This window comes from Choloepus didactylus, chromosome 11, assembly GCF_015220235.1.
Source record: "Choloepus didactylus isolate mChoDid1 chromosome 11, mChoDid1.pri, whole genome shotgun sequence".
NCBI lineage: Eukaryota > Metazoa > Chordata > Mammalia > Pilosa > Megalonychidae > Choloepus > Choloepus didactylus.
The window spans coordinates 79,747,830-79,763,679 of record NC_051317.1 but is presented as its reverse complement, the minus strand read 5'-3'; the positions used below and the strand labels follow the sequence as shown (position 1 = coordinate 79,763,679).

At 38.9% G+C, this 15,850-nt stretch overlaps 1 protein-coding gene across 1 annotated transcript; it reads left to right on the top strand.

Moving 5' to 3' along the window:
- Positions 1 to 7,076: 7,076 nt before the first annotated feature.
- ESM1 (endothelial cell specific molecule 1) lies at positions 7,077 to 15,284 on the top strand. Its single transcript, XM_037799137.1, has 3 exons — positions 7,077 to 7,542; positions 10,483 to 10,635; positions 13,884 to 15,284. Exons 1-3 carry the CDS (start codon positions 7,242 to 7,244, stop codon positions 13,982 to 13,984), a joined length of 555 nt encoding a protein of 184 aa, XP_037655065.1. The 5' UTR covers positions 7,077 to 7,241; the 3' UTR covers positions 13,985 to 15,284.
- Positions 15,285 to 15,850: the final 566 nt, after the last annotated feature.

The window sequence follows — 15,850 nt, the reverse complement described above, 5'->3', positions numbered from 1 at the left end:
CCCAGCACAAAGTGAAGCCAACCAGGGCAGACCTCATGCCCTCAGCCTTATCAGCTTTGCCTTCACCTTAATTTATTTTATTTTTTGGGCTGTAGATTAAAGTCAACTTCTTGGTTTCTTGTGCTCTGATTCCCTAACTTTGTGGTCACTGCTAACTTTCCTAATGGGATTAGTTGATCTGGGCTAAAGGTTGAGGGTGACAGAAATACAACTAGAAAAAATCCTGTGGGGATTGCGGTGGGACCACATGGTTTTTGTGTGGTTTTGGAAAAATTTGAAGATTCCCCAAAAATGAGTTGTTAGGTACTATGAATTGTGTTCATTCTATAGTTTATGAACTCTGTTGAGCATATTATCTGCACTTTTCTGTGTATTGAGTTTGTTTGCTGTTATTATGAATTTGGTGCCTCTTGATTTAGATCTTCTCTCTAGTTAGTTGTCATTTACTGAAGGTATTATGAATTTTTGGAAATGCTGAAGATGATTGTTGTATCAGTCAGGGTTCTTTAGGGAAACAGAATCTACAGGATATATATGTGTATGTATGTAAATATTATGAAATCCAAATTCTGTAGGGCAGGCCACATGCTGGGAATTCCAAAGAAGGTACAAGGAATTCCCCAGGAGAAGCTGGCTGGCTGAAGTAGAAATAAAAATTATTTTTTCTGACTGCTGAAATCATCAGTTCTTCCTTCAGGCCTTCAACTGATTGAATGAGACTTCCTTCACTGTTGAAGGCAATATCCTTTGTTGACTGTAGATATAATCAGCCATAGATGCAATAAACTGACTAATGGTTTAAATCCACAAAATATCCTCACAGCAATGATCAGGCCAGTGCTTGCTTGACCAAACAACTGGATGCCGTAACTGACCAAGTTAACACATGAACTTAACCATCACACTTGTCAGTGAGCTCTCCTTCTCCTGCTTCCCCTTAATACTTACAATTTTGAAATTCAAACGCCTTTGTTTCTTCGTTAAATTCCTGTAAAAGTTCAGAAAGTTCTTACCCCTATATTATTTTTCTTTATTCACTGCCAACTCTACTATGACTATGTTTTTTTTCTTTTGCAATTTGAAATTTTTTTATTAGAGAAGTTGTAGATTCACAGAAAGATCATGCACAAAACATCTCCTTGTTGTATTGACTCCTTTATCGGTATATAATGACCATCTTGGTTCTTATAACAGTTTCAACTTAAAGTCTACTTTATCTGATACTAGTAGAGCTACCCCATCTCTCTTTTGGCTACTATTTGCTTGGTATATATTTTTTCTGTACCTTTACTTTCAAACTACTTGTGTCTTTGAATTTGAGGTGAGTCTCTTGTAAACAGCATATAGTTGAGCTCTGCTTTTTGATACTCCATGGTCAGTTATTGTGGTCATTAGAGATGCCACAGACATCTGTTAAGGAACCGTCACCCAGACCTCCCTTTCTCCCACCTCCTTCTCTGGGGAAGTCACAAATGCACGCTAAGCGGCCATCCTATGGACTCCCACCACCCACACATCCTTTTCCATTTGGTGCCATTCCACAACCTGGGGGAGATGTGAAGTCTAATGAAAAGGCCCTGCCAGACCTTGAATGTGGAAACTGGGAATGAAGAGCCCCTAATGCTTATCAGAACAGGAATTCTCAGTGGTAGGGCCCCTCCCTCCACGAGGCGGGTAAAAACCACACTCACACAGTATATGCTAGTCTCTCTTCTCTGGCACGAAGTGGGACATACAGAGCTGCCATCTATCAACCCTGACCTAGAGCAGTTTCCAGGCACCCGGCTGGCAGTGATGGGAGTTCTTCCATTGCTCTTTTGGACTCTTTGTACTATGTAAGTGACAAGGAGATTTGTCCTTTCTGCACTCTTCATTCTATACAATAAGGGAATCATTTGCTGCAAGTTACTGCTCTGCCCTGAACCTGCGTTCCCTCTACACGCTGCCATAGCAGTCCGTTCCACAGTGGTCTTTAACGCCAGTAGTTCTGTCTGTTTCCTTTTAAAGACTTCTGTCTCTTTATTGAGATTCTTACATTGTTCCTTCATTGTTTTCCTGTTATCCTTTAGTTCTTTCTCTGTATTTTCCTTCATCTCCTTGAGCATATCAAAGATCATTTTTTAAAAGCCTTTGTCCACTATGCCCAAGGTCTGGGCTTCTTCCTCGGTGTTTTCTGGATTTTTATCCTCTTTATTTGGAGGGCCATCATTTCTTGTTTCTTTTTTTTTTGTCTTGTAATCTTTTGTTGCACACTGTGCTTTTGATATTTTAAGGTTTAAACTCTAGGATTTATTGTATGAGATGTGTATTTCTTGAATTTATATCCATCTGGTGATATGACATAGATTTTCCTTGAGTGTTAGGAGCCAACAAAACCAAGCAAACCATTTTACCAGCATCTTCCTCTCTATATGGGGTTCTACTGGACTCTGGAGTTTAGAAATAGTTGATTCAAACCATCCTTGACTGATAATTGTTCTGGTGGAGGGGCTGATTCCTGGAGATTCCTGCTCCCTACAAATCCCCTCACTAATATACATTGATCCAGGTGTTTTATGCATAGTATCTTTGCACAACAGCCAGGAGATGATTTGTTCCATGGTAGTGGTGGACTGAGAAACATGGAAGTTAATGCTCTGCCCTATGACTAAACTTGAACAATGAAGAATAGCCATCATTTATTGAATGTTTACTATTTGATAGACACTTTCCACACATTGTTTTCTTTGTTCCTAACAATAGCCTATTGTACACCATGAGGAAATGGAGGCTTAGAGACATTAAACTAAGTTCCCCTGTCCCCTAGCTAGTAAGTGACAGAGCAGAGATTCGAATCCAGCATTGCCGAATCCAAAATTTATGGAAAGAGCAAACTGGTATGCAGGCTGGATCCAGATGACCAGCAGTGAGGGCCCATGCAGTATTTTCTAATTTGAATGAATTAGAAATTAGGGGATTACATGAAAAACTCTGGGTTACAGCTTCTCTTTTAAAATAACTGGAAGATAGGACACAGTGGGCTCAGAATCCTGCAGGGCAGCAGTTAGCTGGCCCTATGGAGTAGAGACACGTGCCCTTCAAGTGTACAAAATCCCCTCCACTCCCACTGAATCACCACTGGCCCATTCACTTGCCTGGGTGTCCTCTTTGGCACCTGCAAACATTTGATTTTGCAATCCTTTTTTCTAGTCTCTGAAGTCAGTCTGGTCTCTGGAATCCTGGCTTTTGCTAACTGTGTGACCTTGGTCAAATTACTTAACCTCTTTAGGCCTCAGTTTTTTTTCTCATGTCTAAGATGGGGATATGCATAGTACCTTGCTCTTGTTTTGATGGCTAAATGTGGTAATTCATATAAAGAGCTTAGTATGGTGGGTGTCTGGCTCATGGTAAGGTCTCTGTACAGGTTAGGTGCTATTATTAACCACTATTCCTATTAACTACCATCTCCTCAGAAAGTGATTCTCAGTAAAAGTTTGAAAAAGAAAACTTTTCTAGGGACAAACTGTATTAGGGTTCTCTAGGGAAACAGAATTAACAAGAGATATCTGTAAATATAAGATTTTATAAAAGTGTCTCACGCAACTGTGGGGATGCAAGAGTCCAAAGTGTGTAGGGCAGGATGCATGAGTCCAAATTCCGTAGGGCAGGCAGTGAACTGGCAACTCTGATGAAGACGTTTGATGAACTCCTCAGGAAACACTTCACTGGCTAACCAAAGAAGAAGTGAAGGTCCTCTGTCTTTCTCCCTTAAAAGTCTTCAACTGAGGATTAAATCCAGCTGATTGAATTCTCTCATTGAGGAAGACACACCCCTCATTGATGTAATCAGTCACAGGTGCAGTCAATTCACTGATGATTTAATAAACCAGCCTTCTGGTTTATTAACCAGCCACAAATGTCCTTGCAGTAACGGTTGGGCCAGTGCTTGCTTAATCAGACACCCGGACAACATCACCTGGCCAAGTTGACACTTGAACCTAACCATCACACAACCTAAAGCATGAACTAGGTCATTGGAATCATTGGCCATGGAAACACTGTTGCATTGTAATTGGCAATATGGTGTACGACTTAGACATTAGACATGGTTCAAGTTCAGTTTCTGACATCACAGGGATCTTGAGCAAATTATTTACCCTCTTCGTGGCTCAGTTTCTTCATTTGTAAGAAGGACATGATAATAGCACCCATTTTATAAGGTACAATTCATAAGATACTTCATAAGTTTAATGGTGCTTGGCACATGTTATGCACTGAATAAATGTTACCCACTGCTGAAAACAATAAATCAGAGTGTGCTCTCTGCTAAGTACATGTCACTTCTGGAGGATAAAGATAGAGTATTTCAAAATGTATTGTCATGGCTACAATTAGAGATATGAATGAAGCAGATCTGGTTAGAACTAGGGCAAATTGGGCCAAAGGGGAAAGGATGATATTGACTGTGTTTTAAAACCTCAACTTCCATGTGAGACCAAGGGAAGAGATGTTTAGTTGGTGCAGGATCTGTATTTCCTAAACAATTTAACTCACATAGTTTGTTCAAATACCATAATTACACGGAACTTTGAATAGGAAGTGAGACCTGGTAGGTTTGTATAGGTTAGTGTGAAATAGTGACACATCCTAAAGTAATTTGGGCAGAAAATAAAAGTAAATATGCAAGGCCCCTCTGAGGAGATGGGGGAAGATGTGCAGGTGTTAGGCTTCCTTACCTGGATTGCTGCTGATGTTCTCACAAGCACTGAGGACCGATGGTTTGGTGTGCCGAGTCCTCTATTCAGGACTTGCCCTTATGAAGCTCATTACTGCAAAGGAAAGGCTAAACCTGCTTGTATTTAAGCCTGAGAATTTCCCCCTGAATGTCTCTTTGTTGCGCAGATATGGCCCTCTCTCTCTAACTAAGCCACCTTGGCGGGTGAACTCACTGCCCTCTCCACTATGTGGGACCTGACTCCCAGGGGTGTAAATCTCCTGGCAATGCAGGCTATGACTCTTGAGGATGAATCTGGACCCGACATCGTGGGATTGAGAACATCTTCTTCACCAAAAAGGGGGAAGAGAAATGAAACAAAGTTTCAGTGGCTGAGAGATTCCAAATGGAGTTGAAAGGTCACTCTGGTGGGCATTCTTATGCACTATATAGATAACTCTTTAGGTTTTAATGCACTGGAATAACTATAAGTAAATACCTGAAACTATCAAACTGCAACCCAGTAGCCTTGACTTTTGAAGACGATTGTATGGCAATGTAACTTATAAGGGGTGACAGTGTGATTGTGAAAGCCTTATGGAGCACACTCCCTTTAAGTATTGTATAGACAGATGAGTAGAAAAATGGGGACAAAAACTGGGTGAAAAACAGGGTGGGTGGGAGGGGGGATGATTTAGGTGTTCTTTTTTACTTTTATTTTTTATTTTTATTCTTGCTTTTTCTGGTACAAGGACAATGTTCAAAAAATAGATTGGGGTGATAAATGCACAACTGTATAATGGTACTGAGAATAGTTGATTGCACATCATGGATGATTGTATAATATGTGAATATGTATATCTCAATGAAACTGAAATTAAAAAAATATATTGTCTTGGGAAGTCTGGGAAATTTGGAAGCTAAGACTCTTGTCTTCATTTCCCACCTCCTCTTTCATGTACTCGTGATTCTGTTCCCTCCATCTTCCTGAAATTGCACTTGAGAAGGCCACTCAGATCAGATCATATCTGATGGCCTCTGTCCCATCTTCCAGAAGGTTAAGGATTTTAGAGGCCAACCTAACACCACCAATTCCCCAAAGTGGAAGTGGAGGCTGAGAGAAGTCCTGCAACTTGCCCACAGCTAATTTGTGAAAGACAAAGAGTTATCAAATTAACTGGGTTGTTACTACAAAATGACACTGACCCTCTTCAGAATTTATAATCCATTTTGACAAGAGTGGAAGGCGCAGAGGGGACTTGGAATATAACATGCACTTGGTGTCAGAACACCCCACTCCTCTCTTTCACCTTGCGCTCTCTCCCCCATAGTCCTTGCTTAATAAGGCCTTGGCCCAGTTGATACGTTTAAGAAGTCCCTTCTGTCTTCCCAAGTTAGACCTAAAACCTGTGACCCCACATAGTTTAATGACCTTGTTTGCTGATGGGTTACGTTTTCCCTTCCCCATGACATTCCTCTCTGGGGCCTGGTTCTGATTTCCCTGCTGGCTCATTTGTTTCCTTGGACTGGCTGCGATTTTTAGTGAAGGCTTTCACAGATGCCAGGAGGTGAGGGGAAGGACTCCGAATGGGCTCAATCATTGGACGAGCAGAATCTGTGATGGATGAGCCTTCTCTCCAGGGAGTTTTGGACCAGGAGAAGTCCAACTGATAAGTTTTTCCAGGACTGAGTAACCCAGAAGCAGTGCCAACAAGATCTTGCCTCATTTGTGGGTTTTTTTTTTTTTTTTTTTCTAAATTGATTTGAAAAGAAATCCTCAGCTGCAGTTCCACACCTCAATAGAAATACAGTTATTCCATGATAGACTTAGGTCTATGCAACATGACTTGCTTTAGAAATAACATTTGAGGAGAGAGGTGGGAGGAAGGAAGAGACAGTCTTAAAAAAAATCCCTATCAAAATATTTTCTTTCTTCCAAGTATTGGAAAGGCACACTATAACCTTTTTTGCTTCCAAATGATCTCATGGCTATTTATTGAGGGGAAATACCAAGTGTTTATTTTTTTTCTAAGGAGCTTCTTCAGCCCTGATGATTCATGGCGATATCATTTTCCTCCTGACTACAGAGGCTCTGAGACAAAGCTACACCCCAAGTGATATGCCAATACGCTGGTGTCAGAACAATTCCTGTCCTGAAGGAGAGGGTGTACAGCCTTCTTTATTCCCCTTTCACAGACGTCCTTGAGCCCTTGAGGCGGATGTGAGCAAGTTTTTTAGTCCTCATGCAAAACAACCACCTAAACATAACAGATGACATCAGCTTGGGCTTTTCAATTCCTGGATGGCAGCAGCGTGTTAATCCAGCCTTCATCCTGGATTTCATAAACTAAAACAAGGGAGCCTGGCAGGAGGACAGCGCTGCCGCTGGGTTGAGGAAATTGATGACGGGGAAACATGCGGGCGACCCAGTGTATAAAACTCATAAACGTGTAGGCAGAGGCTCAGCTACTGGTTTGGAAGCTGGACGGCTGCTTCCCATCAGCAGAAACCACGAGTCGGGAAGCTGAGCCCGAGCCTGCTGGGGACCATGAAGAACCTCTTGCTTCTGACCACGCTCCTTGTTCCTGTACACCTGGTGACGGCCTGGAGCACCAAGTACGCGGTGGACTGTCCGGCACGTTGTGACAGTAACGAGTGCAAAAGCAGCCTGCGCTGCAAGAGGACAGTGCTGGACGACTGCGGCTGCTGCCGCGTATGCGCCGCAGGGCTGGGGGAAACTTGCTACCGCACGGTCTCAGGCATGGACGGCGTCAAGTGCGGCCCGGGGCTGAGGTGTCAGTTTTACAGTGAGGAGGATGATTTTGGTGACGAGTTTGGTATCTGCAAAGGTAAAGAGTGACCCCTTGCTTCTCCCCGCCCAGGGCAGGCTGAGGGCTTTTAGCCAGCATGGGAAGTGAGGAGACTTTTCCCCCTCATTTACTCCGAGGGAAAAATGCAGGGGGTTTATTGATAAGGCCCAATACAGGTGCTGTCATAGGTAGACAGAGCAGGATAACTCTGCAAACAGCAAAAGAAACCAGTGTGCAGGGAAGTGCAGCAAGAAATACAGCACTTCATGTTCAGGAGCTTTAAGAAAAAAAGTTGAAGTGCAAGATTGTGTTGCCTCGTTTTCTGGAAAACTTTAAAAACTTGACAGATACTCTGCTATGGATGGGTTAGGTGCTCTCTTGCCTAGAAGGCAGTGATTACACAGGTCTTCATTAGATAACCTCTTGGAATAGTTTTCAGCCCTGGGGTTTAGTGATTCTTTGATCATGAAAGTGTTCACAGGGCAGATCAAATATTTCTGATGAACACTAATGTGCTTTGTGGAATAGGGTGGGCTTAAGTCACTTAACAGAATAACTCACATTCTTGGGACAAGGTACCCTGAAGTATAAAATAAACCTCTTTCCACTTTAAAAGGCTTTGGCCATCTAGAAAAAAATAGCAGATGGTGTAAGAGAAGTAAAAATAATAGTAAAGGAAAAATAAAAACCAGAAGTTTGTACAGAATAAGGATGGCAGTCATAAACTCATAGAAAAACTTCATTAGGTTGAAATAATATCTAAATAATATAGTTAAGCATGTGTAGGATTTACTTCAAACTTAGTGACTGTAGTTGAAAATCTTTACATGTTTAAATGTTTAGAATCAAAAGAATGGTGATTTAAAAATATTTTATTTGTGGATACCTCATGATCTCATCATTAAAAGCTTTTATTAAGATGGAACACATAGCTTATTGCCCCAGTCATCAATTTCTAATACAAAGAAGCTTTAAAAATAATTAAAAGGGTTGGGAATTTCCAAGTAATTCTTACTTTTATACATTTAATACAATTGTACTTTTATGAATGGCAATCACCTAGTATGCAGCTAATCTCCTTAATTGTCTACCTTTTAACAAATAATTTATAAATTACCTTTATCCAGAAAACATGCTGAAAGTTAAGAAATAAATGTTTGAACTACTAGGAGAGTTTTGTATTTTGCTAATTTAGTCTTTGCTTATAACCAATAAAAGGTAAAATATTGATGAAACACTTACTTTGGTGACCATATACATACATTTTTTTTGACTGAATGGTATCTGTATTTTCTGTAAATTACAGGGCTCATCAGCCAAGAAAACAGAATTTCACATAAGGAAATTAGAGAGGAAGTGGTTAACACAATAATACCTATGACATAGCAAGTATATGCAGTAGATTGCTTTTTCTCTTGGCATGAAAATGTCTTTGTAAATGTACAATCACATATGGGTAAAGAAATAAGCTGAAGGCATCTGGAGACTAGCAATCCAGTGTTCTGCTGAATGATGGTGGTGGAAGTAAATGAGATAGACTTTTAAAAGATATTTAGGATTCCTTTTGTGGGCATCCTTCAGACTGCAGATGAGGCTGGTTTTGAACATTTTTCACTCTGTTGGAAAGAATAAACCTATGTGAGCCTTAGCAGCTCTAGGTAGATGTGTTATATTTTATTATAGGTAAACTCCCTCCTTCAGCTATTTATTGAACAACCATGTGAAAACTATACTTCAGCTGCACATCCAGATATTTTTTCAATATTCACATGTTTGGCATTGGGTTGTCCAGATAACAATCAGCCATCCTACACATATTTATTGAACACTTAGTATGTGCATAGCACTATACAATATATCAGGGGACACAATTGAAGTGTAATTGAGAATTTGATTAAAGTTTTAGTTTTCAACATCATGAACATAAGTGTAGACACAGTCAAATCCCAATCCCATGTGCTTTTCTGCAGGAGGCTTTTGCAAGATCCCTTTTAAGGACTATTTTTCCCAGCAGAGCACAATGTTTTAAACTGGGGTCATCTGCAATCTGAAGGATACTGAAAAGAGTAATCCTAAATCTTTTAAAAACATATATTTATAATTAAGATATAATTATATTTATAATTGATAATAAATTGTCAACATCAGTTGCTTTGCTCTTAAAGACTGGTTAATCTATTGGGATCTTGTTTATGTCACAAAACCATGTATTTTTAATAAATGCACTTGTCCTCTTTATCTTAATATAGTATGTTTTAGTGTAAGTAAAAGAACATTGAAGCTCTAGAATTTTCCAGTTTTTGGTAGGCATATAAATAGTTAACCCTCAGCTTTTTTGTTCACTTAGCATTTGCATCTTAGCTTTGCAGAAGGTTTTACTAGCAAATCCTCTTAACTACTGGGGAAGTTAGGTAAGTTGTATTGCTCTTTTGACAGATAAGGAACTTGACAGAGTTGGAACAGATAGAGGATTGATTATGTCATGTAATTAACTGGGATGACAAGTGCTCTTAGGCCTGGTCAATTTGAAGAGCCTTCTTAATACATTTAAAACACTGAAATGTCTCTGTATACAGTGGATTTAAAGACAGCATCACATCTTTTAAACTTTGAGGAGCTGTCATTGAGCTGTCACAAAGGTAACCTATGAGAACCTATCAGCATCTAAGCAGAAAATAAACAGAATTAAGATTGGCAAGGAGTCTGGGTATGTGCAATTGTTTTCAACTACACTTTACAGCAGGGCACTAAAACTGAGCTGTCAATGATGTGGTTTTAGTGTTTGGGTGTCTTGAGATTTCACGTTTTGTAGCATAAAGTTTCAGCTTTCAAAGCTTGAACTCTTTGAGAATTGGGTTTTATTTTACAGGCAAGATTCATGAGATTTGTTCAAATCCTAAGGCTGTGCACACAGGGACTGTTGGAAGGGGGCTTCTGCACAACAGGCAGCCCCCTCTTTTAACCCTTTCTTGCCCGCAGACTGCCCCTATGGCACCTTCGGGATGGAATGCAAAGAGACCTGCCGCTGCCAGTTGGGCATATGTGACAGAGTGACTGGCAAGTGTCTGAAATTTCCCTTCTTCCAGTATTCGATAGCCAAGTCTTCTGACAGGAGATTTGTTTCTCGCGCAGGTAAGGTTGATTCTGGAGTAAACAATTTACTATAGTCCCATTTTAAGTTTGAATAACTTTAAAAGATATATCAGTGAGTAGAATAATATGCTGATTTGAATAATTTTGTTTTCTATATTTTACCCAGGGGTAAGGTGGGTAGTTGTTAAATTTGGTTGCTATTGCTAGTTTTAAAAAGACCCCATTAATAAATATATGGTATGTGAATATATCTCAATAAAATCTGCAGATTCAAAAAAGAGGTCCCATTAATAATATTGAGGGTTATATAATTTCTCATGAAGTTTACCCATTTTTTATAGAGGGTAAATAGGATTGATTACCAGAGAAACTGTAATTAAAAAAACCAACCAAGATAGACAAAGTTATTTAAATTCTTCAGCTATCTGTTTTATATATGTACTGGACAAAGCTACTTCTCTCCCAACTTCATTTAGAAAAAAATGTTGTGAAGAATTTATTGGATAAAGTTTAAGAGACAAGAAAGAAAATGTACAACATTTCTTTTTCTTTTTTTAAAGCCCAAATGGAAGCACTTAAATGGAATAATTTCAAGTATACATTTTTATGGATTTTGGAGAGAGTAAGAGATACTATCTGTGTTTGCAATTTGGAAAGTGAATGAAATTGTAGTAATACCCATGTGCTCCTTGTTAGTCCATGCTGTTAACAGGTTGTTAAGACATGAGAAACATGCAGTCTATAACATAGTGCATGCATATATTTGGTTTTCTTTTTGGAGAAATTGCAAGTACAGTAACACTCCATTAAAGTGAAAGCAGCTCATTTAAAACATCATGTAACCACAGCAACTGCTAGGATCAACAAATCATACAATTTTTTCCCTCAGATATAAATAGCTGATAAGTCAAATCCATTTTATTCATGTTTCTTTCCCCTGGTTTGTTGCACATCTAATAATCAAGGTGTGAAATACTTGGTGCATGCTTATTTTCCCAGCTTTATGTCCTCCTTACACATAGGTACAACTAAGCATACTAAAATGAAGGAAATATATTGTGCTTTTAAATGAACTATTCAGTTTAAATGTGGCTAAGCCCTTAAAAATTAAAGTGAGACACTCCTTTATCTCTTAGGTGAGTATCTTTGTGAATATTTGATCTGGAAAGGGAGGCATTATTAACATTTCTTTTTAATTTATTGAAAAATTAAAACAAACAAACAACAAAAACACAACATTTCAAATAAAACAAAGCAAAGGATTAAGAAAAACAAATAACCTAAAATAACTACTTTGTTTCCAACATGTTCCTACCATACCCCCCAAAAATTAATAAACCATATCCAAACAAAGGAATAAGAAAAACAAATAATCTAAAATAACTACATTGCTTCCAACATGTTCCTACCATACCCCAAGAAAATTAACAAACTATAATCAAACAAAGGTATTATTAACATTTAAAATATTTATGGCTTGCCCTTATAGTCCTTGAAAAGCAAAATGCAAAAAATGACTGGGTTTTATAAAACTTGGGAATTTTTTGAATGGTTAGACTGCTTTTCTTACCAATTTAAAGGCTATTGTCTTAGCACAGCTAGCTGCCTCAAACACTTGCAAGATTCTTTTCGCCTTATTTTGCTTTCTTAGAACCACTTAGGTCTTTGGGGAAACAACTTTTATAGTCTCCTTCAGCCACTTAAGGTCTCCCCTAAATATTTCCCATACAGAGAATTGCATCTATTGCAAGACTTTGTTGGTGTCTGGGATGGAATCTATGGGGAGGTCTGGAGTGATGCTTCGGAATAGTCCTCAGTGACGAGAACTCTTTTTTTGTGTCTTATCTATGCCCCTCCTGCTGCACAGACAAGCAGGGTTTGCTCTTGGCTGCCTCTCCAGAGGGCTGCTGAGAAGTCTCCTTTCCTCTGGCCTTTTGCCCTCTCCCATTTGCTGGCAAATTTTTCAAATTTCTTTATGACTATAGACATGCCTTGGAAATAGAGATATTTCTGGATAGAAGTTCCATTATCAGGTACACAAAGATATTTCAATGCCAAAATATGGTATCATGATACTTGGAAATTTATGGGATAAAAGTAGGTTTTCTCCCTTCACTGACCTGGATTGTTTCCTTTCATCAGCTAAAGGAGCAAGGAAAGATAATTGCTTGTATAATCTTGGTAGAACCATCAGGTTCCAGATGGGGAGCAGACTATCCTAATGACCTGGCTGAGGAGCTTCCCAGGAGCCCCACTGCTCAGTTGTGCATGTGTTTACATAAGGCTTCCCAGGGTGTGTGCGTTGTACTTTACAAGAGTGGGGTGCAGCTGCCATCCTGCCACAGAGCTCCAAGTTTCACTGGTGTAAGGACTCCCAAGGTCCCTTCCATAGTCTGATTATGTGAGGTCATTTTCTCCAACTTTCTTTAAACCTGTCGGCTGTAACATTCTCGGCAAGTGGGCTTCCTGCCCCTGGGGTTTGTTTTTTTTACCCCCCTTTCTTTTTTAGTTGTGAGCTTTCCAAGACTGGGAATTCGCAAGCACCTGTTTTGGGGAAGGTAAGGTCTGAAATGTTTCATGAATTTGCATGTATTCATGCTATTCTTCTTATAGCACCCCATTTCCTGATGTGCACTGCTGAAGCAAGCATACTTCACTACTCTTGGAAGCAGAAAGTTTCATTTTAGGAAACTCTAAATACTACCAACTTTTCTTTTATGTGGTGCTAAAAACTACTTTTATAAAAATTCTCCCCTTTGTTCTGATTTTTGACTTCTGGGACTGCACCAATACACTAATTCCTCTTCCTTACACTAATTTTTAATATTTTTATTTAATTTAAATTTAAATTTTAATTTAATTTTTAGTACACTGATATTTCAGTGTTAAAATATTGCTTAGACATCTATTCTCAAGGCATTTACTCATTCAGCCAGTATTTATTGAGCACCTGCTATGTTCCAAGTATTGTAAGTGTTGAGGCTGTAACAGTGAACAAGACAAAGCCCCTTCCTTCCTGGAGCTGATATTCTATTAGTAGAGAGAGCTAACGCAAAACAAGAGAAGAGAACTCTGTGGGTAAGAGAGGTACTTCAAGAGATGCTATTTTAGATGGGAGGTGCTACTGTAGATGGGAGGCAAATAAAATCAGCATACAATCTTTCTTTATGTCTATTAAACCAAAGATTTAAGTGTAAATTCTATTTTAAAATAAAAACAAGACAAAATTGTGTTTGATGTTGAAGTTATAAGTACTTGGACATGATTTGTATTCCTTCTAATTTCAGAACATGACATGGCATCTGGAGACGGCAATGCTATGAGAGAAGAAACGGTGAAAGAGAATGCTGCCCGGGCTCCTGTCATGAAATGGTTAAATCCACGCTGATACTGGGTGGGATTCCTAAGTGAAGGCTTTATTTTAGTGATTGTTCAATGTACAACCAACATTTTGGAAACTATCTAGATTATAGCATATGGACATGTAATTTTTGGAGACCAATTGTGATTCAGGGCCGGTCCAGAAAAAAAAAAAAAGTAGGCTACTTCCATCTGTAAAATGCATGTGCCAACAGTTTTAGATACTTGAATGCCGAATGTGTAGGTTCGTTAGATATGTGTATAGTGATTCTGAAGAACTAAAAATGCAATTTAGATAATGTTGATGTGGAGACAAGTCAGCCAAAGAGAAAGCTGGCCAAAGCTGAAGACCGCAGGGCACCAGCAGACTCGCTGACTCGGCTGTACATCAACGCTGGGATGCAGGATCAAGGAAGAGTCCGGAGCAAGGGAGGTGGGGGTGGGAGCGAGGGTTGTACTATTTTGCTCTTCCTTGTGGTAGCTTCAGTAGAACTTTGTGCTCTTTTCTTTTGTGAGAAGTCAGAACAGAACAGCCCAGAAAACCCCTAAAGGAAGTGGGATGTTTGAAGCTTGTGGGGGTTTGAGTAAAAGCCTCAATATGAGGCAGGTTTCAAAAGGCTGCTAATTTAGCCCCCCAGTTTGCATGTATCTGAGGGATGGTTCTGGGGCTGTGGACGAACATAAGACTTCCATAAATGGTTTTAAAGAATGACACCTCAGAAGTCGAGCTGGGAAATATTTTGCCTGCTTGAGGGAGAAGTGAAGGTAAATATTTATATATTTTTGTAAAAAATATGTTACTATGAGTCATCCTCCATACCCATATTTATCACCCTCTTGAGGAGATGAACATAATATTGTTTGTTTAAAATGGTTATAATAAAGGTGTAACTCTATAAGTTTTTCATACATCAGAGACATGATAAATTTATTAATTATAATAATATTAATAGTAAGAAGCATGAGAGAAGTCTAGAAAAATTCAGTCACTATGGAGTTATAAAATGTATAAAATTAGCAAAAAGGGGAATTTTTTTTTCTTTCAAACTTGGTTTGTATGTTGAATTAGAAGTCCAATTGGGAAGATCTTAGCACTAACAAGATTGTTGTTCTAGATGCTTTTAGGGAATATTTGCAGAAGTATTTTATTTGGAGTGAAGAACTAATTTAAGAATTATGTGACTGTCTACCTATATTTTATTATTAAAGTTTGCCAACAGAGTTGTGGATGCCTGTGTGGGAGGGTCTTTGAATGTAAGCCGAATAAGCTGTTAGGTTTTTTTTAAAAGGATATGTTTATTATTGTTCAATAAAAAAACCAAAACACAGCTCTTCTTAGTCTATTCATGATTTCCACATATTATAGTGATTCGTTCAATGAACAAGAACCCTATGTATATTAAAGAGCAGGTTCTTCAACTGAATTTTCTGCTACAGATAAGCCGTTTCTGTCAAAATGAGAGACCAAAGTATTTATTTTTTGCCTCACATTTTTGGTCTGATCGTTCCTTATAGCTTCCTAAAATGTAGGTCCCGATATATTAGCCTGTTCCACAGAGGCTAAAGAAAAAAAAAGATGAAGGCTTCTCTGGGTATCATAAGTTAGCTGTAGAGCTAAGGTTTGAAATGACAGTTTCTAGGTCACTACTTGCATGTCTCTGTCACATAGCATCAAGATATGCAACTTAGATTATATTTCATTCTCTATCATTGCTTTGTTTTCTCTGCCTGTATTTTAACTTTGTTAGTGAGTGCTAAACACTGCTCTAGGTTCTGTGAGGAAACCCAAAATAAATGAAATCTCAATGAGCTAGCTGATTGACCGAAAATTAGAGATCTAAAAATACCAACCCATTTTCACTTTCATCAGTTTAGGTATCTCATTCACGCTGTC